A 24,084-nucleotide genomic window follows, 5' to 3' on the forward strand; every position below is an offset into this window, starting at 1 on the left:
CGCTGATCCCGTGGGCAAGCTTGTTCCCGCTGGGTCGGCCGTGGCGGGTTTCATTCCCAAGGCACCTGAGGGCGGGACAGCGGGACCTGCCCGAGAGTTAGAAGCAACATCATCGCGGCGCGGCTCGTCAGACATGTCGCGCTCTCGGCCCCGAAGAAGTGAAGGAGGTGTGTAGGGTTGAATGTAAGGTTTTAGACGTGACGGGTGCACGAACCAACGTCGCTTGCCATGCTGGATCCTGACACACTGCGGGCGGAGAACGCGAATAATAACAACCGAGCCTCTCCAAGGCTTAAGCAGTTTTGAGGAAGTAGCCAATGGTACCTGCGGGTAGTGGAGCCAGGCGCGGTCCCCTTCTACCCAAACGTGGCGGGACGTGCGGAGATTCCGCAACCGCTCGTTGGCAAGCTGACGGGCCTCTGAGTTATTTTGAGCAGCCTCCCGGGCATCCACGAGACGACGCACATTAGCACGGATGTGGTCGGCAATCTTAGCCTTAGGTGCGGGCTGTTTAATGCGCAATTGTACGTCGATTGGGGGGCAAACCTCCCTCCCATACATAAGATAGAACGGCGAGTACCCCGTGGCAGCATGGGGCGCCATTCTATAGGCGGCCAAGACACCAGGTATGTGGAGATCCCAATCAGTCTGTGACTCAGACACCTGGTTGCTTAGCATGGAGGTAAGTGTCCTATTTAATCGCTCGACCATACCGTCAGTCTGGGGGTGATATGGCGAGGTGCGGATTTTGTGTGTCCCTAGCAGGTTGCACACATCCCGCAACAGGGTGGAAGATAAATTTTTCCCTTGGTCGGTCAGCAGGCGTTCGGGAGCACCCTTATCCAGGATGTAGCCCTGGAAGAAGGCCTCCGTAATGGCTGCTGCAGACTGGTTGGGGAGTGGCCAGGCCATGGCCAATCGGGAAAAATATTCGACCCCAACCAAAAGGTACTTACAACCCCGAGGAGTATCAGGAAATGGACCCAAAATATCCAATGCGACCATCTCATTGACCCGGGAAACCTTAATGGATTGGAGCGGCGGGCAGGACGGCCTAGCAGGTGGTTTCCGCCGTGCACATTCTGTGCAACCTTGCACAAGGTCAGCCACATCGTTTGCCATGCCCGGCCAGAAAAATTCCAATTGGATTTTAGCTAGTGTTTTCTGAACACCCAAGTGCAAGAGGCGACTGTGGGTTTCCCACACAAGTCGCCCCCGCAGGGAGGTGGGCACCACCAACGTGTGGGATTGGGACCCCCCATCCCAATGCATGAGGACGCCTTCCCGGATGACATATGATACGGGGCCCCCCTGCCCCCTGGGACCCTCGGCATCCCTAGCACGGCGTCTCAATTTGAAGAGGGAGACGTCTTCCATCTGAAGACGTCCCCAGTCGTCGAACCCGAGGCCCAGCAATGCGTCCTGCAGAACTTGCGTGGAGGGAGCCCCGTGGTCTCCGACCCCATCTCCGGCCGCGGCCGCAAGGAATGGGGGCGGTACCCCATCAGGCTGCTTACAACGCCCCGCACCCAAAAAACAAGCACAGTGCCCATTGGTCGGCAGTCGCGACAACCCGTCGGCGTTCCCGTGTTGAATCCCCTTGCGGTAAATGACAGTGAACGCAAAGTCCTGGAGGATCTCGAGCCAACGCGAGAGCTGTCCAGATGGTTGGTCCACTCGCAAGGCGTATTGTAGCGCCGCGTGGTCGGTGCGGACTGTGAAATGCCTGCCATACACGTATGGTCTGTACTGCTTTATGAAAAAAACGACAGCAAGCAATTCGCGGCGCATCACGCAGTAACGTTGCTCCGCGGGCGACAGCACCCTGCTGCCATAGGCGACGACGCGCTCCACTCCATTGACAATTTGCGACAGCACCCCTCCAATTCCGGTGTTGCTGGCGTCTGTATCCAGAATGAACGGAGTGGTAAAATCTGGATAAGACAGGGTAGGAGCATCGACCAGTGCTTTTCGGACGGCATTGAACGATGCCTGTTCTAACTCTCCCCAACGGAATTTTACCCCTTTGGCCGTTAATGCGTGGAGGGGCTTCGCGATGGATGCGAATCCCGCAACAAATCGTCGATAATATGAGGCGAAGCCGATAAAACTCCGCACCTCCCCAACAGAGGTAAGAGTTGGCCATGAGCGCACGCAATTTGTCTTTTCGGGGTCCGTGGCAATTCCCGAGCGGCTGACAATATGGCCCAAGTAACGAACCGAATCCCTCATGAGGTGGCACTTTTGCGGTTTAAATTTGAGGTTAGCCGCCCGCATTTTAAGGAAAACTGCCTTCAATTGCGTGAGGTGTTCATCAAAAGTTTTGCTGAACACGATTACATCGTCGAGGTAGATTAGGCAAGAATCCCACTGGAGCCCAGCGAGGACCAGCTCCATCAGGCGCTGGAACGTCGCCGGGGCCGAGTGAAGACCCATGGGAAGTCTGTTGAATTGGAACAGTCCCTGCGGCGTGCGAAAGGCCGTCTTTGGTTTGGATGCGTCATCAAGGGGTAGCTGCCAAAACCCCGAGGGGAGATCCAAGGTGGAGAAGTAGTGTGCACCTGCTAAGGCATCGAGCGACTCGTCCATCCTGAGAAGTGGGTAGGCGTCGGCCACAGAAATCTTATTAAGTTTCCTGAAGTCAACACAAAAGCGGAGGCTCCCGTTGTGCTTCTTAACAAGAACGATCGGCGCCTCCCATGGGCTATTTGATGGCGCAATGACATCGGCCGCCAACATATCGTTGACGGCCACCCGTACATGTTCCTTTTCGGCCGGGCTCAACCGGAATGGGTTGACGAATTGGAGCGGCATCACCCGTGTCGATGTGGTGGCTTAGCAATTTAGTGCAGCCAATGTCGAATTTGCTTTGACTGAAAACGTCGGCGAAATCGCTCAGCAGCGTGCGTAATTTAGCATGCTGTAATGGTGACAAATCGGCAGAAGTGGAGCAAAGTGCGTCGAGCCATCCTTTGTCAGGACCTGGCTTGGCAACGGAAGAAGACTCGCCCCCTACGTGACCCACGATCACATCTTCTGGCGGGGCTGGCGTCGCGTGAGCAAGCACCATTCCCTGACAGATAACGGCCATTTCCAATCCCGCGTTAAGGACCTGGATAAAGGGGTCGTGGTTGCTTCACACGAGCGTTTGTGCACACACGAGGTCCGACACACGCTCAGCTGAACGCGAATGCCCGATCACAGCACCCCCCATGAACGCGTCGTAGTCAAGGGGTTTACTAAACCGTAGGGGAACTAACATCTGAGAGCCGGGAGGAATGTGAATTGTGCAGGCCACCAACGCCTGCACCGTCGTAGATGCGGAGTGCAACCGAGTGGGTGTGGGCAGGAAGGCCATGCGTCGGCCGGATGGGAGCTCAATACACCCTTTGTTAATGAGAATTTTAATGGGCATCTTCCCCAAGAAATCTGTTCCGAGGAGGCACGGAACGGCGAGGGTTGATGAGACCAAAATGGGCCCAACTAATTGGACGTCAGCAATGCGGATCTGAGCATTGATCCGTCCGGTGATGCCCAACGAACCATCATTTGCGGCATAGCATGGCGCATCAACTGGCTGCAAGGGACGGCATGTATCGGGCTGAATGTTATAAATGATGTCTGAAATGATGGTCGCCGACGCACCCGTATCGATAAACATACGAACATCAACGCCCTCGATGGAACCCACTACGGCAGAGGACCCTGCTGCCGCAGCAACGACCCTATGGGCCAACTCGGACCATTGACCTGGTCCGAGCGCCCGGTTGCTCAATGATGGGCCAGATTCCCCCTCCTCCGAAGCATGACCCCCCTGTGTGGTGTGAAGGTGCGTGCTTGTTGTAAGTGGGGGCCGAGAGTTCGAGGTGTCGTGACTCGCCTGGGTATGCCGAGGATACGGTGGTGGCCGAGGCGCCGGAGGTCCTGAAGTCCGGCGTCGGGGGACCCGGCAGCCGGACGCCACATGGCCTCGAAGGCCTCAGTTGTGGCAGACGATGGACGCCCCGTCCTCGTCGTCGGCTGTCTGCATGGCAACTCGAAGCTGGCGGGCCAAGCTCATGAGCTTCTGCAGCACGAGTGACTCCACAGCGTCTTCATCCATGCGAGGGTAGGCAACCCGCGCCATGGCCAGCAGCGCGCTGCGATACCCCATCGCCGACTCGGAGGCCTTCTTCCTCCTCGCATCGAAGCGGTGACGTGCTTCGGACGGGGGTCCATAAATCAGCCGCATCTGATGAAGGGCATCCGTGAGCGTGGCACGTTTCGCCCGTGGCACCGCAAGGAGTGCTGCGAGACAGTCGTCGTCGAGCATGGCCGGAAGGCCCTGGAGCGCTTCATACTCCGACCAGCTGGACGTCTCTATAGGAGAGACGAACCGGCGTTCGAACGCTGCCCACTCACTTCCCTCTGAAGAAAATACCTTGAGGTCCGGCAGGCGTTGCTGGACGTGAGCCCCGCGCTCGTTGCCTGGCAACCCGGCTGAAGCTGGCTTCGCGTTCGCAGCGCTGTCACTCGGCGGTGAGGGACACAACGCTGATGACGCGGCGTTGCTAGGTTGCAGATAGCTGTCACCCGGCGGTGAGGGACACGGCGCTGATGACGCGGCGTTGCTAGGTTGCAGACAGCTGTCACCCGGCGGTGAGGGACGCAGCGCTGATGACGCGGCGTTGTTTGGTTGCAAACAGCTGTCACCCGGCGGTGAGGGATGCAGCGCTGATGACGCGGCGTCGTTTGGTTGGCCCACGCTGGGCCCGGAAGTGACGTCTCTCCCAGCGGTCATTGCTCCCCCGGCAGAAGTGACGACACACCCGGATGTATTTGCGGCGGGAACAGCTGCCATACTTGTGTTGGAGCCGGCGGAATGGCGCGGCCGCTGCGCCACCTATCTCCCTCCTGTCTTCGCCTGTGAGCGACGCATATCGTCCAGGATGGAGACAGTGGCGTGGAGCAGCTCAGTGAGGCGAAGCAACGTTTCCTCCATTACTGCTCCCGACGCTGGAGGAGGATCGGCAGGTGTGGTGGACGGCTGCTCAGCGTCGTTGTCGGCCCGAGTTGGCTGCCCCGTCGCCGCTTGCTCCTCGACATCGCCGTCAGGACTGAAGGTACGTGGCTTACTTCTTGTCTCCATTGCCACTTCTGACGCCAAATGTAACGGGTTCCGGAGACACTTGTAGAGGCAACTTCTTTATTACAATCCAACACTCCAACTCTCCAACAGTCCTGACAGTCCTGATACTCTGTTACAGCCTAGGTACACAGCCTAGGTACACAGCCTAGATACTCTACTCTGGCTACGCTCTGGAACTCGCCCTCACAAGGTCGTAGAGTCGGGAGATCCAGAGTCCCACCACTGGCTCTCACAACATCCCAGGGTCCTCAGATGGCTGGTCTTGTGTCTTGGGTCTTGAGCTACGACTGGCCCTGATTGTCCAGGGAGCTCCCCTTTTATGCCTAGTCCAACGAGGGGTGGGGCCGTGTGCGCCACCAGACATCCCACAGAGGACACACAGCCCCCCCCCCCCCCCCGTTGGCGGCGCCAAGAGGCTTAAGCGCCTGGGAACCCAACGCCTGGTGCCAAGAGGCTTAAGCACCTGGCCCGCCCAGGGTCCCAGAGCCCCCAGCAGCCCCTCCCTTCTTGTGTCACTACACATGCAAACGGGAGGGTGATGTCTTTCAAAAGCTTGCGGATGATATAATATCCCCACTCTCAATTTCAGAGACTTTCAGATTAGAGATGCCATAAATACATCTCTCGTTAAGAAGCTTGGGGCTTTAGTTTATCCAACCATTGACTGGTTTTAAGCACCAAAGGGTTGAATAGACATGTTTGTGCCCCATGAGATTATACCGCAGAGATATGGACAGATCTGGCGAGCCCCAAGAGCTCTCTCACTTAAGACTCATTAAGTTTAAATTCACACACGAGCATACCTGACGAATGAGGAAAAAATTATTCATGGAGGTCTCACCAGCCTGCCCAAGGTGCCCTGGTCACGGTACAAACATATCCCCAGGTCTTCTGGCTCTGCCTAGATTTTGCAAAACTCCATGAGATGACAAGCTTTTTGTTAATGATCTATGTGGCAAACATCTCCTCGTCCGTAGGAGACTCTTTTGGGGTATAAACGTGGCACGGTAACGAGACCTCAACATTCCCTGCTCCTGACTTTCACATCATAGCACGAAAGACTACATTTGTCAACTGGAAGAATCACACGCCCCACTTTTGAAAATAACTCCTTGCACATGCAGCCTCTCCAGTGTTACCGCTTGTTCAAAGTGGAGAGACCAAGTACTATGAAAGCACTTGCAAATGGCAACGTCACCCCTCGCACTTTCCTGTTTTTTCACCAGCCAGCCAGGCCTCCCAGCATACTGGAGCGGCTTTTGAGAATTGCTGGGTACTTTGAATTGAATCCAGGCCCGTTTTTCCTCTGTGGCAGCTGTGGCAAGAACGTCAATGCAAAGTCTATCCAATGCAACGGTTGTAAAGCTAGGTACCACAAACGCTGCACTACTTTAGCCCGCACCCCCAGTTCAACTCCACCTTGCACAACCACACAAGCACCACCACAAAACTCTGGTCTGGGGCCAATTTGCACAAGCATGGGATTTGGTGTATTCATGCTATTTGAACGTATATACTTTGTATAGTGTAATTTATGTACCTTCAAGATACTATGCACTCCCATAGCTTGTATTGTTGGTTGTAACTTTGACATGCATCCAATGGACAGAGATTCTGAGCTCACATCCCGAGGATGACTAAACACGTTCCTTCGGAGTGTGCAGGTAAGAGTTTGGTTGGACAGAGAATTCGTGCGATCCGTGTCACGCGGCGCAAGCTGCGTTGGGCGGCGCGTCACGTGGTGCCAAGTATTTCGTAGCACTCTACGAAATACAAATCGAGAGCGTGGCTATGCAAGACAGATCACCAATCCCTGGTGGGCAGTGTGGAACTGTTGTTCCTACCGGTAATATTTTGATTTAAGGCTGTGGGGGCACTCTGGAAACAAATTTCCACATGTAAAACTCCAACCAGTTTAAGTACAGTAGTAAATGCTCCTATTTTTTGCACGGTTGTTGTACATTATCCGTCTTTGTAATGTACCAATGCCCAATTACTGCCACGGTTAAAAACTTCTGGGGCCATTTTATGGAAGATTAAAGTGACATAGGAATGGATTTGTTTACTTGAAATTGTTCAACTGCTCCGTTGTACATGGACAACAATGACTACCAGTTTGGACAATTGGGAAGGCTTAAAAAAAAACATTTTCCATTATTATTAGGTACATCCTACTAGTCCTGGCACGCATGAATTGGAGACCACAATTGTTTCCATGCTCACCCCCTCATGAACTGGGCTATGGTGTAGTTACACAAAGTGCTCGAAACGCCAATCAAAGACCCCACAAGACAAGAAGTAATGCATCAGTTTTATTTATCACAACTTAAGCAAAGCAACAGAAGATCAGAAGCTCGTTTCCAATCCCTTTGAAGGAGTCGTGTGACGCCTCTTCGAAACAAACAAAGCCACCGTGGCGCTTGCTGCGACAGCCATCACCAGCGCAGTCACTCCCAGACCAAGGACGGGAGCAGCACCTGTAAAACAACAATTGAGAGAAAGGGCTGGTGGTTAACTGCGGTGCCGTAAAGCTAGGGTTTTTTTCCACATGCTGGAGGTTGTGGGGGCATTTGACCTATCCAAGTATTTGGTCAAGGTGTGAAAGGCGTGCCATGAAAGAATTTGGTAGCTTTACCTTTGGATGCAGATGTAGAAACCCGTGGCTGCTGCTGTTTTGCAGGGCTGCTTGGCTCGGCACCATCTGAGAAGGGCTTGGCAATCACGATGGGGCCCAGCATCACATCTTCCACCGCATACGACGGTCCTGAGTGAGAGGACCACATTAGTAATGTGGCGAAGGCCCAGGCTTAAGCCCATACACAACTGATGATGATTGCTTGTGTTGCAATCCAAAAGCTATGAGAATTTTAGTGTGTAATTTTTTTTATTTCCCTTCTACGTGATTTTACGGAATAAACCAAGAATATGAATCCCTGCAGTCACAAAAGCTTTAAATCGAAATTAGTTCTATTTAGTTTACTTGGCACATTACTTATTTTAATCGCGATGCCTCCATTCCTGATTGCCACATACCAACACCATTATTTAGGCAAGGCTTACCATAGTGAATGTCGCAGTTTGGCTTTTCTGACACTTTCCAAGAACGTAACTCCCTTGATATTCAAGGTTCTCTGTACAAGACTAAATGGCTGAATACGACGGTTGTACTCACCAGTCACTGCTGCCACATCCCTGCGCCTTCTTCCACTGGGGCACGTGGACTCGCAGCAGCTGCACACAGAGTCCGAGCCATCAGCAGAGACCCACCTGCATTGTACACAAACGCCGTCTGTAGTTACACAGGCAATGCTTACTCGTATCCGTTCACATTTGAGCAAAGTGCCGATTGAGCACCCGTTCAGGGCAAGCAACGTACAGTGGTGATCAGCTTGAGGAAAAAAAAAAAAAATCTACGAAGGCGAGGCTCGGTTGATACTCCCGACATTAGCCACGAGTGATATTTGAACTCTGGCTATGAGGCTGAGATTTTTCAAAAGGAGCTCAAACGAATGACAGACGTCGTTTGCAGGCTGCTACACTAGTTGCTAAACTCAAGACAAGTGCAGGCTATGACCAATAAATCACCTGAATACATCTAAACAAGAGAAGACCCGTGGGACTGCACAGGAAATGTTTTAATACTAGTTGCAGCTAGAAACCAAAGTCAGGTCTCAGGGATATTAGTTAAGCACACAGGCATGCAATAATATGTAGCCCACATGCAAGGCATGGATTGAGCTATTGGATGGAAGACACTAAAAAACAAATTGCTGGGCAATGCAAGGAAGCAGACCAACCTGTATGCAGCCGAGGGGCTGTAGGTGCAAGCTTTATTGACAGCCGTTGGAGATGTAGCAACATCTGCAACCTTCAGCTGGCAGAAGACGAAAACCTGGACCGAGAAGAGGAAGATGGTTATTACTCAACCACACTGCCTACCACGTTGCTAAAAGGTGGTTTCTGTAGAAGCCTGCATGACAGTAGATCACCTGATCGCCATTGTTGGTCAACCTCGCAAGAAAGCGGAAGGAATCTATGAAGAAGCGAAGGACGTTGTCACTTTGCCGGAGCAGGAAGCCAGAAGTAAGGTGAGCATCATACGAAACTTTGCCATCCACCAGACACCTGCACAGGCACCGTAGATGTACGACACGTGACTTTACATAGGGCAGGCCAGCAGAAAGCCAGCGCTAGGAGACGTAGTACTCCTCTTCCACTGTATAATACGGCAGAGGGTGCGCCAAGCCCACCTCTTAAGGGGCCCCTCCCACTCGCAAACCAAATCAGTCCCCAATGACGCACATTGACCACATCTCTCATTAGTAATGTACCGACAGACACCACATGATAAAAATCATTAACCATACACCTGGTCAGGCTTAACCATCAGAGCAAGATTTATCAGCATTCCAAGGTCAGGCTCTGTTATATGCTCAAGCAGTGGAATGTCACCTTTAAGACAAGGAGCATAAACATTCATTAGGTGGGATTAGGAAAGAGCGACATCTCACCCAGCGTTAGAAATTATTTGGTAGCTGACGGGAGAGTTCCTGTCCGGAACCGGGGTTGCAAAGCAGCTGACCACGAAGATCCTGAGTGGAACGTGGTTCAGTGTCTGCACGCTCGCCTCGACATGCAGAGTCTGGCCCAGCTGGTATACGGTGGAAGGTCGCGCCACACTCCAGTCGTCTTCATGAAAGAAAACACAATTAGACATCTTCAAAACACAATTGCCAAGGCCGAGTGCAGACTTAAAGCGCAGCCAGGAAAGTGCTTGCTCACGCCACTGATTGTGGAAGAAACCAAGATAAATCATGGGACCTCCTTTGCCAGTACCAAAATGAGAATAGGTTTCCCTTTTTTCTGGCAACAGGTATTAAGATGTTAAAACAGCAAATTGAAACGTTTTACAAAGGAATCATGTCTGCATTAACCATATGCATCATCTTTGAAACTCATTTGGTGGAAACCAGAGACAGCTTTCTTTCTGGCTAGAGTCTTTCGTCTCGACAGAAAGCCGTCTGGTGTGGACCAATAAGTTTCAAAGACAATGCATATATTATCAGTTGTTTTGTTTGCATTCTGACCACAATTAGTGGTTAATGTAGACACGATTCCTTGTAAAAAAAGGTCTCAGTTTGGTGTTTTAACATCTAAACAGCACAGTTTTGGTGCCAGAAAAAAAAGGGGTAAACCTATTCTTAAACCTCAGATAAAGTTTAGGGACCTCAGGCATATATCTGGCCTATTCTTCAATACCAAACACACATCTTGAAGGGTTTATAGTCTAAATTGCCATCCTGGTAGTAGCCATGTGCATAATAGGCAATCAACGTCCTCACATCACCACTGACCGGTCATGAGCCTCAGCGTGAAGCTCAGCTGCTGTTGCATAACCTTGGCGCTGCTGAAGGGGATCCATGTGGGTTTGATGGCATCGCTGGACACGTTCCCCTTCCTGCAGTCAGGAAGAGATCAGGCACACATTCTGTACAAAGAGCAGAGGTGGGTGATGCTCAACTGCACCAATTTGTGACCAGATTATTATTGCAATGTCGCTAACATTTTACAACGAATAGACAAGCGAAGAGATACAGAACCATATTTTCATAGTATATTTAACATCGCAACTTGCAAGACTTTTATCCGACGAGGACCAAATAAGAGTAAGTAGACGACTTGGGGGAATGGAATATAATTAAGGGAATCGTGGTTCAAGCAGTATGCAATGCATGCACCACTTCAGGCGTGGACACTTGCAAGGCTGTATGTTTGAGGCAGGCCATGACAGGCGTTTGATGTGAACCCATCAGTAAAGTTGCCACTAAAAACCACCACGACAGACAGCACAGGTAGACTTTCCATCAGTGGATTAACTCGCTGACATTGGCTTTATTGCAATCCAGGCTTCGCAAAGCTAAAGCACACGCAACGGCACGTAATTGTTAAAGACAGTGGTAGAATTGTAAACAGTTTAGCTGGACTTCTAAATTAAGAAAATGTCAACAAGAGACTGCTGGTGAACTCGCCTGGGATAGCGGCAAACGACCGGCACGGCGACGTAGTTTGTGCGGATAATGCCCGTGTTGGACGTGGGGCGGTAGTAGAGGTAGTTCTCGTAAGACAGCAGCTCTGCATTCATCTAAGAAGGGAGAAAAACGTGTGGTTTATTGCTTATTGCAATACTAGCAGAATAATAAGACAAATAAAAGCTCAAACACCTTGGTGAAAGACCCAATGCAGCTGTTCCTTGGTTTAAATAATTCACCTAGCTCATGTTACCCATAAAAAACACCTACACAAACCATGGTAAATGCAGATTCCCAATGTATTATGGAAGAATAAAAACGCTCTAATGTACGACTGGTCAACCAGAACGGACCTTAACATAAGAATGCAATGACCGATCTACAAATACCAAGGGGTTTTCAAAGCGATACACCCCGCTGTTATTTAAGAAGTCCGGCTCGACTCGAATGCGGAACTATAATTATTCTGCATCTATACTCGGCAAAACAAAGCAGTTGGATTGCGCAGATTATGTTACAGCAGCATTAGCAGCCAGTTACCTGGAGGCTGCTGCCACAGCTTTCCAGTGCGTAGAGGAAGGTCACCGTCCCAGCAAGGGCGTCGCTCCCAGTGACGGGGCAGGCTGGTACTCCCAGGGACAGGTCACTCGCCTGGGCCAGGTGACCCGTGCCGAACAGGTCCCTGCTCACGGTCAGCGTGAGCGTCGCCTCGTCACACACCACACTCACCGTGGCGGAGGTGGCCACTGCAGCTGGCGGTGCCGCACGGGACGAGACGCGAGTGTTACCCAAACAGTGACACAGGTGGTCAGTGAAGACGTAGAAAGTCTCAGAGCCTCGAGTCAATCATCCACACGGAGCTGCTAATACAAGCGTTCTAATTCCCCAGTAGCACCTCAATAAATGTATACACGCGTCACGACAGGTGAGGAATACGTTTTGGCAATCCACTACTGGATCAAGTCTCGCACATTGCGGACGTCAGTTTGACCATACAGATCAGTACGGGCTGAATTGGGGCAAAGCCCCAGGTCTAGACACATCTCGCCAATGTTAACATTTCCAGGACGCAAATTCGTGTTCAGGTATATAGAACAGTGAATTAACCACCACGCCACACTACCAAGCCCATCGTTAGTACGTGTATATTATGGTGTTAACATTAGTAAACACGGCAGTTACATTACACGACGAATAAACACGCTTGTAAAATAATCTTTCGACCAAACTCCACTCACCAGAGGCAAGACATAACAACCCCAAGACCGAAAACAAAGCCCTCGTGTTCTCCATCGCAAGGAAAACAAAAAAACCCGAGACTTAGCACGGCACCAGCAGAGCCAACGCAGCTACTGTCCCCACTCGGGGCTTTTATCTGCGCGCGGCCTCATTCAGTTTCAGTAATGAGCCAATTAACTCCTCCTGCGTACGTGCCGCGTGATTTGCGGTGCAGCCCCTATCCATGCACGTGCGCCGAGATCGAGCAAACCTCTACTGATGAAACAATGAGTGACTCGATCTGCTTTGATAAAATCTCGCTGATTAGACAATGCGTGGGTGGATCTGATCCAATTTGGATCGGGATCGCTGAGGGCTCTCCATATAAAAGGGGTCCATGGCCTAAGGGAAGCGACGCAGCCGATGATTTGTTTTACGATGGCGGCTATGCGAGTTCTCCTCCTGCTCCTGACCAGGTGAGGAGGCGGAGGGGCGTGCCGAGTGGTGTTCAGGGATGTTACTCAACAGCTCTGGATAATGAAGTATTGTGTACGTTTGTAAGAGAGGGCGTTTCCATATCGCTTTGGGTAACTGACCTGCATGGAGAAATGCATTGAGATAAAAATGTGGAAATGCGGTCCTGAAATGTCTCGCTTGCCCCGGTGTGGGTGGTAGGGGTTCCAAAGGTGGCTTTGCGTGGCGCTGTTTACACCAACTCCTTCGTGCACCGTGCTGGCCTTGAATCGGCCCTTCCTAAACTCGCTACAGGGCCACTTATTTTTTTGTGGGGGGGGGTGCGGTGTTTGCCTCTCTCTCCTCCCCCTGCGTTCTCTCGTCTTGGCGGTCACGTGTCTCGTGCTCCCCGCAGCTTCCTCTGCCTGGGCTCCGTCCACGCGAGGCTTCGCCAGTCGCTGGGACCGCGGATGCTGGGGGAGCCGAGTGGTAGGGGGCGCTGCTGTCGCCACATGACAACCACATCGCGCATTCTCTCAATACCGCTATCGTGTGTCTGGACACCGCCATGCACAAGACTATAATGGCGGCGTCTCTCGGTGAACTGGAAAAGCGTTACCGGCGACACGAGATGCCAACAAGAGCGCTGCCTGGACGAGATGGGGGGAGGGGGGGGGTGAATTTGTTGTGTGCCTGCCGCCGGAGCTGTGACGCGACGTGATGGCGGCGGCTGGGCATAGGCCGGCATGTGGGTAATCAATAATCCTCCAGCGCATGGAGAAGGGGGCGTTTGGGGACATTAACTCTCCCTTGCACGTTCCTTTTTACGATAATAACGCTTTCGAAAAAATGGCTGGTGACTGATGGCACGGCCCTTGCAACTTTACTTAAAATGGTGAATTGTACAACATTTGACTGCGCAGGACTATACGTAACACTCGCGTGCAAAATCATCATGACCTTGTTCCTTTCCATTATAGTAACAAGGAACTGTGCACTCGCGTTGATAATTTGCATATCAGGCTCTACCTTGGCAACTTTCTACTACAATTTCAAGAATCTAATGCAGGGGTCTACTACCAAAATATCATATTTCATCCAGCGGCTTCGAAGCTGAATGCTGACGATCCCTGGTGTGAGGTTTATACTGTCGAGTCGTGGACGTGCCTTTTGAATTTGCGCCAAATAAGAACAACACACAACACCTTACAGACTTGTATCCACAGAAATGTTAAGGGACTGATGTGCGCCCACCCACCAACCGTCGCGGGCTGTTTTTAAATTGCTCCATAACGTGCAGTTGACGTCTCAACTTCTGAACTGCCTTCCCCCAGGTCTGCTGAAGCAATGCATCTCCTCCACCCTGGGTTTTTCTGTGGGATGGAGCAGCTCTTCTCGCAGTGACTACCGTGTCTTTGTACGGAGTGAGTCCACGAGTTTTCACTTAAATCATGATGACGTAATTGACCATCTTGATCCATTGTATGATTGACTATATGACGCTTTTCAAGGATACTATCGAAATTGATTCGGGGCTGAGATTTTCTGGTCACTTTTTTTGGTGCCAACTGCTTCGTTTTCGATGCGCTCTGACCTCGCAATTTCTCTTATTCGGTGTCGATGTTGGGTTTTTGGTTCGTGCTGTGTTGTGAAATGTAATTCGCATGAACGATGGAAAATTTAAGAATCTGGGATTCAAAGCCTGATAATGTATTGGCGTCAGGGTTCATTTCAACTAGTCTAATACATCACATGACGACGAGAATCAAATCTTATTCTTCCATAGCATAATTGCGTTTTTACTAGACGGGTTAATCTCTTATTAACCGATACCTCACCCTTGCTTGCCTGCCCTATGGGCTCTCCCTTTCATTGGAACATTTCATGCAAGGTAGTGACTGCCGTTGTAAACTGAACCTGATGACGCCTGTCGTACTCTGGTTCTCTACTCGCATCGTCTGCATTTCCCACCCAGTCCTCCGTTGACGACTTGGGAGATCTTGTCGCTAAATCCGAAACGCAGCCTTATTTACTAGCAACACTTAGACGAGGTCGTTGTGCAGGTTGGGGAGTACCGTTATTCCAACGGTGTATTGAGGATCCTGTGTCCTAGAAACGTTCTGGGTACTGTGGAGATTTCCTATTCGCGTTCACACTGACACCATACTTTGTTCTCCTTGCAGTCACGCTGCCCACGTGAACTTGTGGTGCGCAATCTATCCAAATGCAGGTTTTTCTAACTTTGTTTTTGATGTCTCCAGCGGTGCGGAATGAGGCCGTGGATGTGGAGTCTGCGCAGGGGGACTGCGGCTTCTCCATCGCGAGGGACGGTGCTGCGCTCCACTTTACTGCTGCTGGTGATGCCTGCCACGTGCGCGTGGAGGTGAAAACGAGGAGACCGTTGTGACTTGCGTCGATGCTAGTACCCGCTGGGACTGCTGTGGTAGTTGCGAAATTGATGGTTCGCAATCCATAACCGATCGGCCATCACGTGCCCACCGATGTTGTCTGGCCAGAATCGAATTTGATTGTCTACTCTGGTATTTTCCCCTCTACGTTTGCTTAGCTCGTGCATTTATTTTTAAAGTAAAATTTTTTTTTAGCTCGTGCTGTCCACTCTGGAATTTGTTTTCAGATGGTTTGCATGGCCTTTTCAATTTATTCCTACAATATATTATTTCGATCATCTCTTGGTGGTAGCGACTTTAATTCTAGTTTATACAGCAGCTGTTTATCTTGACTGGTATCCCTGCACAATCGATGCAATGCTCATTCCTTATGTCTTGTCAAGATCTTGCCATCTTTGTCTTTTTATCATATTTACCTTGGTTTGCACTTGCCATTTGTGCTCTTGTTCATTGTAGTATGCCATGTCGCTACATTACTCTTTAAGCCAATCCTAAGTATCCTTTCTTGCCTATGGCCTTGCCTCATTGCATTGCTTTTTTGTCTTTAGTCTCCGTCTCGTCAGTCTTATCTCCAGCATAATTTTTCTCTTGCTGTGCGTAACGGTAAAGCATTTGCCATCTAGATGCCCATGTCAAAGTGGCCACCTTAAAGGCAATGTGTGTAAGTTTTAACTCTTACATCACCAAACTTACTCGGCAAAACAAGCTTTCAGTTTGTGTATTTCACACCTGCTAATGGATGCAGCTATTGCAGTACTATTCAATGCAAAGAAGGGAATCGCAGCATTTTGATGCTTGGTATAAAATCAACGGTACTATATATTGCTACAGAAAGTCACTATCCAAGCTGGCCTCTAAGAGACCAACGTAGATGTAAGAAAATATTGCTCACGGGGCTTGCTTGGACATGTATGATCTACACCAGCAAAATGTAAGTGGCAGACCTAACCAACATGCCAGCTTTGTGCCAGAAATGTGTGCACTACTTGAGCTTGCTTGCAGAAGACATGAAAGTATTGTGAAGGGTGGTAATCTGAGTGCTATGCGTGTGAGAAGAGTAATGGCGGTTTTGTGGCAAGCTGAATATGGAAACTGTATTACACACGGAGCAGCGCAGCATCCGTTTGAACAATGACAGGGGTTAACCTGGGAAAGTGACTTCGGACCCAGGAATGCAACCCCCACGTGCGGTCTACCTGCCTTAATTTGGGTGCTAGGTGGTGGCGGGTTTTCCATTTGACAGCTTTACTTGTCATTAGCCTGCCCTCGCCCAACAATGTCGAATGCACGAAATCTGCTGATTTGTTTAAGCCTTCCTGGAGCACTGGCCCCGAGTCCGATTTTGAGGGCTGCTTATTTCACCAGGACGGCAGGAGGAAGATCCAGGTGGAGCTGCAGGAGATGCGGCACGGGCTGAATGGGCTCGTCTGGGCTTTCACCATCGACTGCCCTGAGAACCTAAGATCGGCGAGGGCTGGAGGTGAGTACCATTGATTTGACTCTGATAATCGGACCCACAGACTGCACTACCTATGACTTGGTGCTCTAGAATGGGTCTGCTGGGTCAACGGCTGCATTTTTGTATCGACCTAGATCGTCTCTCCTGGTGATTTTGCAATTGTGCACTTGCGTTTCATGCCCTTCGTTTTTACTGGACAAACTTGCAGCTTGAATCATTTTCCGATGCAATTTCCCCCAGTGGCTGATTCCAGTAGTTGCACCGTATCAACGCGTTTTCCTAATGCACTCCTGATTAGTGCTGTCTTAGGTCTTGAGGGTTAATTTGCCCATGCTTCACCACGCTGCTCCTTGTTGGAAAAGTTGAGTGGCACTAACCTTCAATGCAACAAATTGTGCTGTAACTGCCATGGCCTTTTACAGCCAGTGAGCAACGTGTTTGTCCATCTATACTGTACACTCAACCCTGCTCCGCTTCTGGGAGTGGGTGCATTGCCCGAGTGATTTGGTCATGTGCCACGTAACACTCATTCTCATACTTGACACGTGGCTCAAACGTTGACTTGTATTTAAGTACGTGTGGGGCTTTGTACGATGACCTATTGTGCTCCTGCTGTTTTTAGAGATCGCCACGTGCTCTGGGCAGAGCAGGAACTTCCCATGCAACTCTGTGCAGAGTGTCCCGAGCGCGGACGTCTGTGCACAGAGTGGCTGCTGCTACGACCCCACTCTACGCCGCTGCTTCTACAGTGAAGCTGGTACGTAGTGGACTCAAACCAGAGGTTCCATAATTCACTACTTAAACTTAGCTCTTGCTGTGAGGTTCTATGTTGGCACGGTAGCATCCTGCTGTGCTGGTTCCCTGAACTTGTTGCATCACCACGGACTACATGGGCCATCTTTCATGATTCACCGAACTCTCCATTGCCCTCCCACCATGCTCCACCCAGTGTGCACCACAGATGGGCGCTTTGTGGTGCCCGTGTCTCGGAACCTAACGTCTCCACCGCTGGACCTGAGCACCGTGCACCTGACTGACGGTAGCGGTGTGCAGTGCAGCCCCGTGCTGGTGTCTGCAGACCTTGCAGTCTTTGACGTACCCATGGCAGCGTGTGGTGCCACTGTGCAGGTAATGGGCTCCTACACTCTGCTTTGCCCTGCCCCCATCCTGATGTTGTTGTTGACATTGTTGAAGTGCTGCATCGGACCTTTTGCGATGTGCAACTCCTTGATGTGCAGAGCACAATCATGCACGAGTTGATAAAGAACAGCAGGGTCACTTTATGATTGAGTGTCAAATGAATCAAGTGCTAAAACAGAATTTAGGGGGATCCTAATATATAATTTGTAGCTAATTTTGACTACTGGCCAGTACCACTTATTCTTCTACTTGATCGCTCAATGGCATTATCGTTTTGTGTGAACTTCTTTTTGGTGTGTCCAGTGGAGTGGGCAGGAGCTCGTGTACGAGTTAATGTTGGTCTCCGAGCGGGAGGTCTGCATCGATGGAAGCGTCGCCATCACCAAGTCGTCCACATACAAGTAAGCACTGCAAGTGCTATGCTCATGAGGGTCAAGCTTGAGTCTTTCAGAGGAGACCCACCCCCATAAATGTCCACTGTCCCTGCAACATTAAATATTTGCAGCATATGCCTGCAGAACCGTGACCAATCTGCTTCCTCATTCAACTATTTATTCATTAAATTGGGACATTCAACGCACAAGGGCGCCTTTTCCTCGTCACATGATCTTTAACATCTTGAAGTAGTAAGAATATAGCTTGTGGTTAATGTAAACACGGTATTAACCAAGGTGGTCCCTATACTGGTACGTCTGCAAAACACTATCGGTCCGCTGTGTCCCTCATGCAATCTCTTGCTGCCGTGAAGGCGTTGTGCATGCCTTTGGCTGGTGGTGTCTGTTTACCAGGATGGTTCTTCAATGCCGCTTCCTTGGAAGTGGAGACCTGCAGCTTGGAGTGCAGGTGAGCACTCTGCCACCGCCACCTCCAGCCACGGCCACTGGGCCCCTCTCCCTGCTGCTCCAGGTCTTCACTGGTGAGTACTCCTCTCTCCGACACCCTGTCCACCTGAGTCGACAAATGTCACCTTGAACACGGGTTGTGATGTCGCTCTACCCATGGAAGACTTGGGTCTGTATTAGCTCTGACTCGAAGCCAGCTGAAAGTCGTGCTTTTTTTAGCCATTGCTCGGCTAGTAGCTCAACCCTGGTTTAATTTCCACTGCATGAGATTTTTAAATGCATTAATCGGCACAGCTGCTGGACTTGAACTGCAAACGAACGTTGTGCTAGGCTGTGCTGCCAGTATTGTGAACCTGCCAACAGATTCATATTTAGCCATAAATGAACTGAAACGACTTGCACATTCTCCATGGTAGCACGTGTAACTTAAAATGCTAACTTCTGCCGTGGTTTTGAATCTAGCAGCGACCAGCTGAAACCATGTTGTTAGTGTGGGGCCGACATTGAAAGGGATGACAATGCCCTTAATTCCCATGGCTCTACCAAATTAATCTTTTTGCACAACCCATCAACCAAAACGGTCTCCTTGAGGGCATTGTTTAAAGGAAAATTGGACTGGCTTTCTTAGCCTCATTTGTCCATGACACCTTTGCTTGAACGAATGGTTGTCAATAGCTTCATTGGTTACCAATTGACTAGAGCTTGGCCAACTTAGCACCCGATTCCCACCCCTTGGTGTGATACCGTGCCCGTTGCAACATCTACAGACATTTAGCGATGCCGTTGTATACAGTATGTAGACAACCATGCGGAGGTGAGGGTGACAGCATTTATTATGAAAAATACAAATGAAATGTCAACCACTGTTTCTATGCCAGAATGTTGCGATAATGTCCCCTAGTTCAATTCAAAAGGAATGCACACGTTTTAGAGGCTTTGTGCTTTGCCTTGTCCGATGTGCTCTAAACAGGACCTTTACGCCACTAATCCACATGCCTTGTGAACCATGTCTGCACGCTGCCAGACAACTCCTACACCACGCCGTACCAGCCCTGGCAGTACCCGCTGGTAACACTGCTGGGAACGCCGCTCTACGTGCAGGCGTCACTGCTGCACCGCTCTGACCCCACGCTGGTGCTCTTCCTGAAGGCCTGCTGGGCCACGCCCACGACAGATGCCACCGACCCCACGCAGTGGAAGCTTGTGGTGGATGGGTGAGGCTGGGCGGGGTAGTGCTCTCTAAACCCTCACTGCTACAGCAGGGCCTGCAGAGGCAACCTGGTTCGAGGCATTGGTTGTCTTTTTTTCCCCACGTAAACAGTTGTGCTAATTACGTCGCCTTTCAATGACAACAGTTCATGTAATGGTGACTGAGCACTGGCGTCGCTTAAGCAAGATTGCAGTGCCATCCAAAATGTCGATGGCCACAACGCTTCTTGGGTTGATGTTCTGGATGTGAACACAGCCACCCTCTGCCTCCCAGAGCTGGTGATTTGTACAAGGCCGACTGCATGCAGTGATGGTTGCATCGTGCACAAATGTACTGCATATTGGCATTTGGGCTGTCTTGCTGGTCGTGAGCATGTCTTGACTGAAAACCTGGCCTTCATCCTTGCGTGCAGATTTAAATAGACACGTGCATTCAATCCGATGCATGAAACTTGCTTTGAATTGAGGGTGAACGGCACTTTTTCCTGTGCAGCTGCCCCGTGCAGTCTCCTTGTTGCAGTGTGTCCTTTCCTGGTGTCGCTGACCTGCCACTGCCTTCTCACTACAAGCGTCTGGAACTCCAGGCCTTCGCCTTCATGAACTCTGACCGCAGCACCACCCGTGACCTCGTGAGTGCCCGATTCTTTCCATCCATTAAAAACCAGGTCCCCATGGAGGGATTACGTGTACGGTGTCCAACTGGAGAGGGCACAGACTACGTAAAACATGGAATACTTTACTTGCTGTAACGATGCATTCTGTCTGCCACAGGTTTACCTGCACTGCTCTATCGTGGTGTGCGACAGCTCCAGCCCCAACTTCCTCACCGAGTGCAATCGGCAGTGTGGACAGACCAGGCGCTACCGTGAGCACCACCGCGACCTCTTGAATATCTTGCACTTGAATACCCAGAAAAGCCTTGCAGACTAACGATTTGTCCAGATGACAAAGGGGTGTTCATGTTGGTGGTAATGTTGCTATGTTATCGTTTCTATTTAGAGCACATTTGCTGTGACTTTGCAGACTGATTTTTGACAAGCCGTGGCATGCCATAATGACCTACTCGTTTGATTTTTCTGGGGCACTTGACCTGCAGCATATGATGTCCTTTTGTATGGGCCAGTGGTCATCAACCGATTTCTTTTCTTGTTCCAGAGCGCAACGCCATCTCTGACGCTTCCAGCGTGGTAGGAAAGCACGTGGTGTCTCTGCAGGGCCCCGTGCTCTTTGAAGAAGCTCCTGTTAACGACGCTGCTCTGCTGTTGCTGGAGGCTCCCTCTTCGTCGTGGGCCTCGGCTGGGACTCTGTCCATTCTCCTCGTCATTGCCACAGCCGTCATTGCGCTCCTGTCTGCTGCCATTGCTGTCAGGAGGCGCAGGTGCCGGGCTGTGGCGCTCGACGAAAGTAGCTATTGATGACTACTTGTAATTGCTGTAACTTGCATGTCCTTTGCAGACCGTTGTGGTCAAAAAAATAAAATGCTGAAATTCGCTACTGCTGTTCTGACCTTTTACGATGATTGTATATGTGCAATATGTAGGCAGTATTAGTGCTGCATTTGGTCGTTTCTTCCCCAAGGCAGGTCCCTCGATAGCAGCAACTTGTACCAACGTTGAGGCCATTGGCTTCTTCAAACAAGAGCACCTTGCCATGCTTAAAGAATCTGAATCCAGACTTTATTTAATTAGTTAATATTTTTCCCCTAAAACATGCATACAGTGTACATGTTCCAGGAACATTTCCCATCGCACAATCGCAAACTATTTCAAAGATACATTAAGAATGTGGGTCAAGGGGGAGAAACGGAATACTGAACGTTAACTAGCTTAAAGTAAAGGTTTGGTTGTGGCATTACAAAGCATCTGTCCATTGTCAAAAGTGCTCTTCCCCTGGAAAAGACACCCACCCCACAACGCTATGGAGGCTTGACTAGACATTCTTTGTGGCCTTGTGCACGATTGGCTTGGTGCTTAAGACGCCTGGGTTCTGATGCAGTGACGACTCGTCCGTCTCTAACTGCATTGTGCTGAATGCTGGAGAAACTCTGCCTCAACTGTTCCTAAATGGATAACTGCTTGGGCATGGCCACCACACATGCTTGATAGCCAGGAATTTCCTGTCTCCAACCTGCATGAACTCTGGGACCTGTGTTTAACCATGTGCCTGAAATCCGGCTGTTAGGAAGACCGTTTGCATCAAACATGGGCTGGAAATCATTGACCACCTCCCTGAACATGGGCCTCCCTTCTACCTGAAAAGTAAACTTGAACAGTGTTCTAGATTGGAAGGAAAGCCACCCACACATTCCTACTTAAACTGATTACCACCACCACCCGGCTCAAGAATTATCTCATCAAAACTATCACAGCTCATGGCATTTCTGACCAACACCCCCTGGCCAGTGAATTAAAACAAGTACATCGGACCCTCCAGATGAATGGATACACTGACCGCAATATCCGTCAAGCTGTTTCTCCCACCATACAAACAACCACTTGAAAATCTGATCAAAACTATCACGTTGCTGTAGATAGCAGGCGTGACCAAAAAGATCTCCAAAGTAATATCCAAGTCTGATTCAGTACAGTACATAAAATCCGTGATCTAATCCCATCTATAAAAGATGTCATTCCTGACTTGCAATACCCTGGAGTCTATAAACTGAGTTGCAGCTGTGGTGATTGTTACATTGGTGAAACGGAACGTCATGTGTCCGCGAGCACAAGTCAGATCTGAAACACGGCAAAATTGAGTCTTCCACCGTTGCCGATCATTGCTACAACGCTGTGGGCTCTCATGATAATGTCTTTTCCGAGACCAAGGTGCTCTGCAAACCTTCTGGCTATCATCAAAGGTTTGTACACGAAGCCATCCAGATATACAAACACGGACATAACTTCAACTGTGATGATGGGGACAAACGGAGTAATCATTGGAAAGATGTTATTAACCATGTGTAATAAAAGACTTGACCACGATCTCTGGCTCAGTGTCCTTTATTTGGTCCGTACTGTATTACCCACACGGCTGTCTCCTCTTTGCTCAGTCCCCACAGTGCTGACTCCGATGTCTCTCTTCTCCACCAGCAGCCCCTCTGTTGGCCTCTGTCGCTCCTGTAGCCCCCACAGCAGCCCCGCTGCTGTTACTCACTCTCAGCCCCCCTGGCTGTAATCGCTGCTGCTCTTCTCCCTCTTGCTTACTCCGCAGCGCTGACAGCCTCGTGCTGTCTCTCTCTCTCCCTTGGTCGCTCCTGCGACTCTCTGCAGCCACACCGCTGCCTCTAACACACAGCCTTCCTGGCTGTACTCTCCGCAGCTTCTCACCACCCTTTAGCTCCCTGCTATTCTCCTGGGTTGGCTCCCGCTGGCCAACGGTGCCCCCTCACGTTCGCCCGCGCGGCCCCACTCTTTTCCATTCACACCCCGACTGCCTTCTCTTTCCGGTTTACCCACTTAAGGACCCCAACCTTTCACCCACGTCACCTGGCTCCGCCTCCCCGTGACGTCACATCCGGAAGGTCGCTCACGCCCGCATTACACATGTAAAAAAATTAACTACACATATTTGGACCATTTTATTTGACAGGTACTATTCTATTTACCGAGTGTTGACATCCCCAGCGTTTAACAGTACTGCTTTTTTGTATTTGGATTATCAGCCAACACCGGTTACAACCCCAAGTGCACCTATTGTTCTCTTTTAGCCACGCCCACCCCCCCAACACGTTCCATTCATTGGCTACCACATTCAAATAAGCCCCTCCCCCTTAACTTGTATTTAAGAGCTTGTCTCTTGGAATTTTGCCTCACTTGATACAGTAAATTTAGCTGTGATGGTCCCACCTGATGACGGAGACTTGTGTTGCCTCCGAAACGTCGTGATTTATTATTTTATTTCTATTATTATTTGTATTATTTTTATTATTTATTTTTACCTAAGTGACTTTAACGAAAAAACCTAAGTCTGAATAGCGTTTCTCCTGAACTCCCTCGCACTGTAGGACGGGCAACCTGTAAAGACCATTTCTCCTGGACTTACTCAATCCTGCATAATAACTGACATGATGACACGTGAAACGGTACTCTATTTTATCGGGGTGATTTGATTGTTCCTTCGAAGTCATACTTGTTAAAATTAGAACATACACGAACCACTTAACAACTTGACCTATAGCCTGAAATATCCTCCTATAAAATTA

The 24,084-nt window shown here is 50.1% G+C and overlaps 3 protein-coding genes across 3 annotated transcripts in view; 2 read left to right on the top strand and 1 right to left on the bottom strand.

The window, feature by feature from the left end:
* The window catches only part of LOC144953089 (uncharacterized), a 405,883-nt gene that overhangs the window by 260,858 nt on the left and 120,941 nt on the right, over positions 1-24,084 (top strand). The window lies entirely within an intron of this gene.
* On the bottom strand, positions 7,475-12,450 carry LOC144953066 (zona pellucida sperm-binding protein 3-like). The gene is made up of 10 exons (XM_078883585.1): positions 12,396-12,450; positions 11,698-11,909; positions 11,154-11,270; positions 10,483-10,582; positions 9,640-9,817; positions 9,118-9,253; positions 8,926-9,020; positions 8,301-8,395; positions 7,764-7,892; positions 7,475-7,605 (listed from the first exon to the last, which is right to left on the bottom strand). Exons 1-10 carry the CDS (start codon positions 12,448-12,450, stop codon positions 7,475-7,477), a joined length of 1,248 nt encoding a protein of 415 aa, XP_078739711.1.
* Positions 12,814-21,301, top strand: LOC144953202 (zona pellucida sperm-binding protein 4-like). The gene is made up of 13 exons (XM_078883764.1): positions 12,814-12,851; positions 13,244-13,317; positions 14,163-14,252; positions 15,090-15,211; positions 16,602-16,716; positions 17,318-17,452; positions 17,645-17,823; positions 18,139-18,236; positions 18,624-18,751; positions 19,702-19,891; positions 20,380-20,515; positions 20,658-20,751; positions 21,042-21,301. Exons 1-13 carry the CDS (start codon positions 12,814-12,816, stop codon positions 21,299-21,301), a joined length of 1,659 nt encoding a protein of 552 aa, XP_078739890.1.

Source organism: Lampetra fluviatilis, chromosome 72, assembly GCF_964198595.1.
Source record: "Lampetra fluviatilis chromosome 72, kcLamFluv1.1, whole genome shotgun sequence".
Taxonomy (NCBI): domain Eukaryota; kingdom Metazoa; phylum Chordata; class Hyperoartia; order Petromyzontiformes; family Petromyzontidae; genus Lampetra; species Lampetra fluviatilis.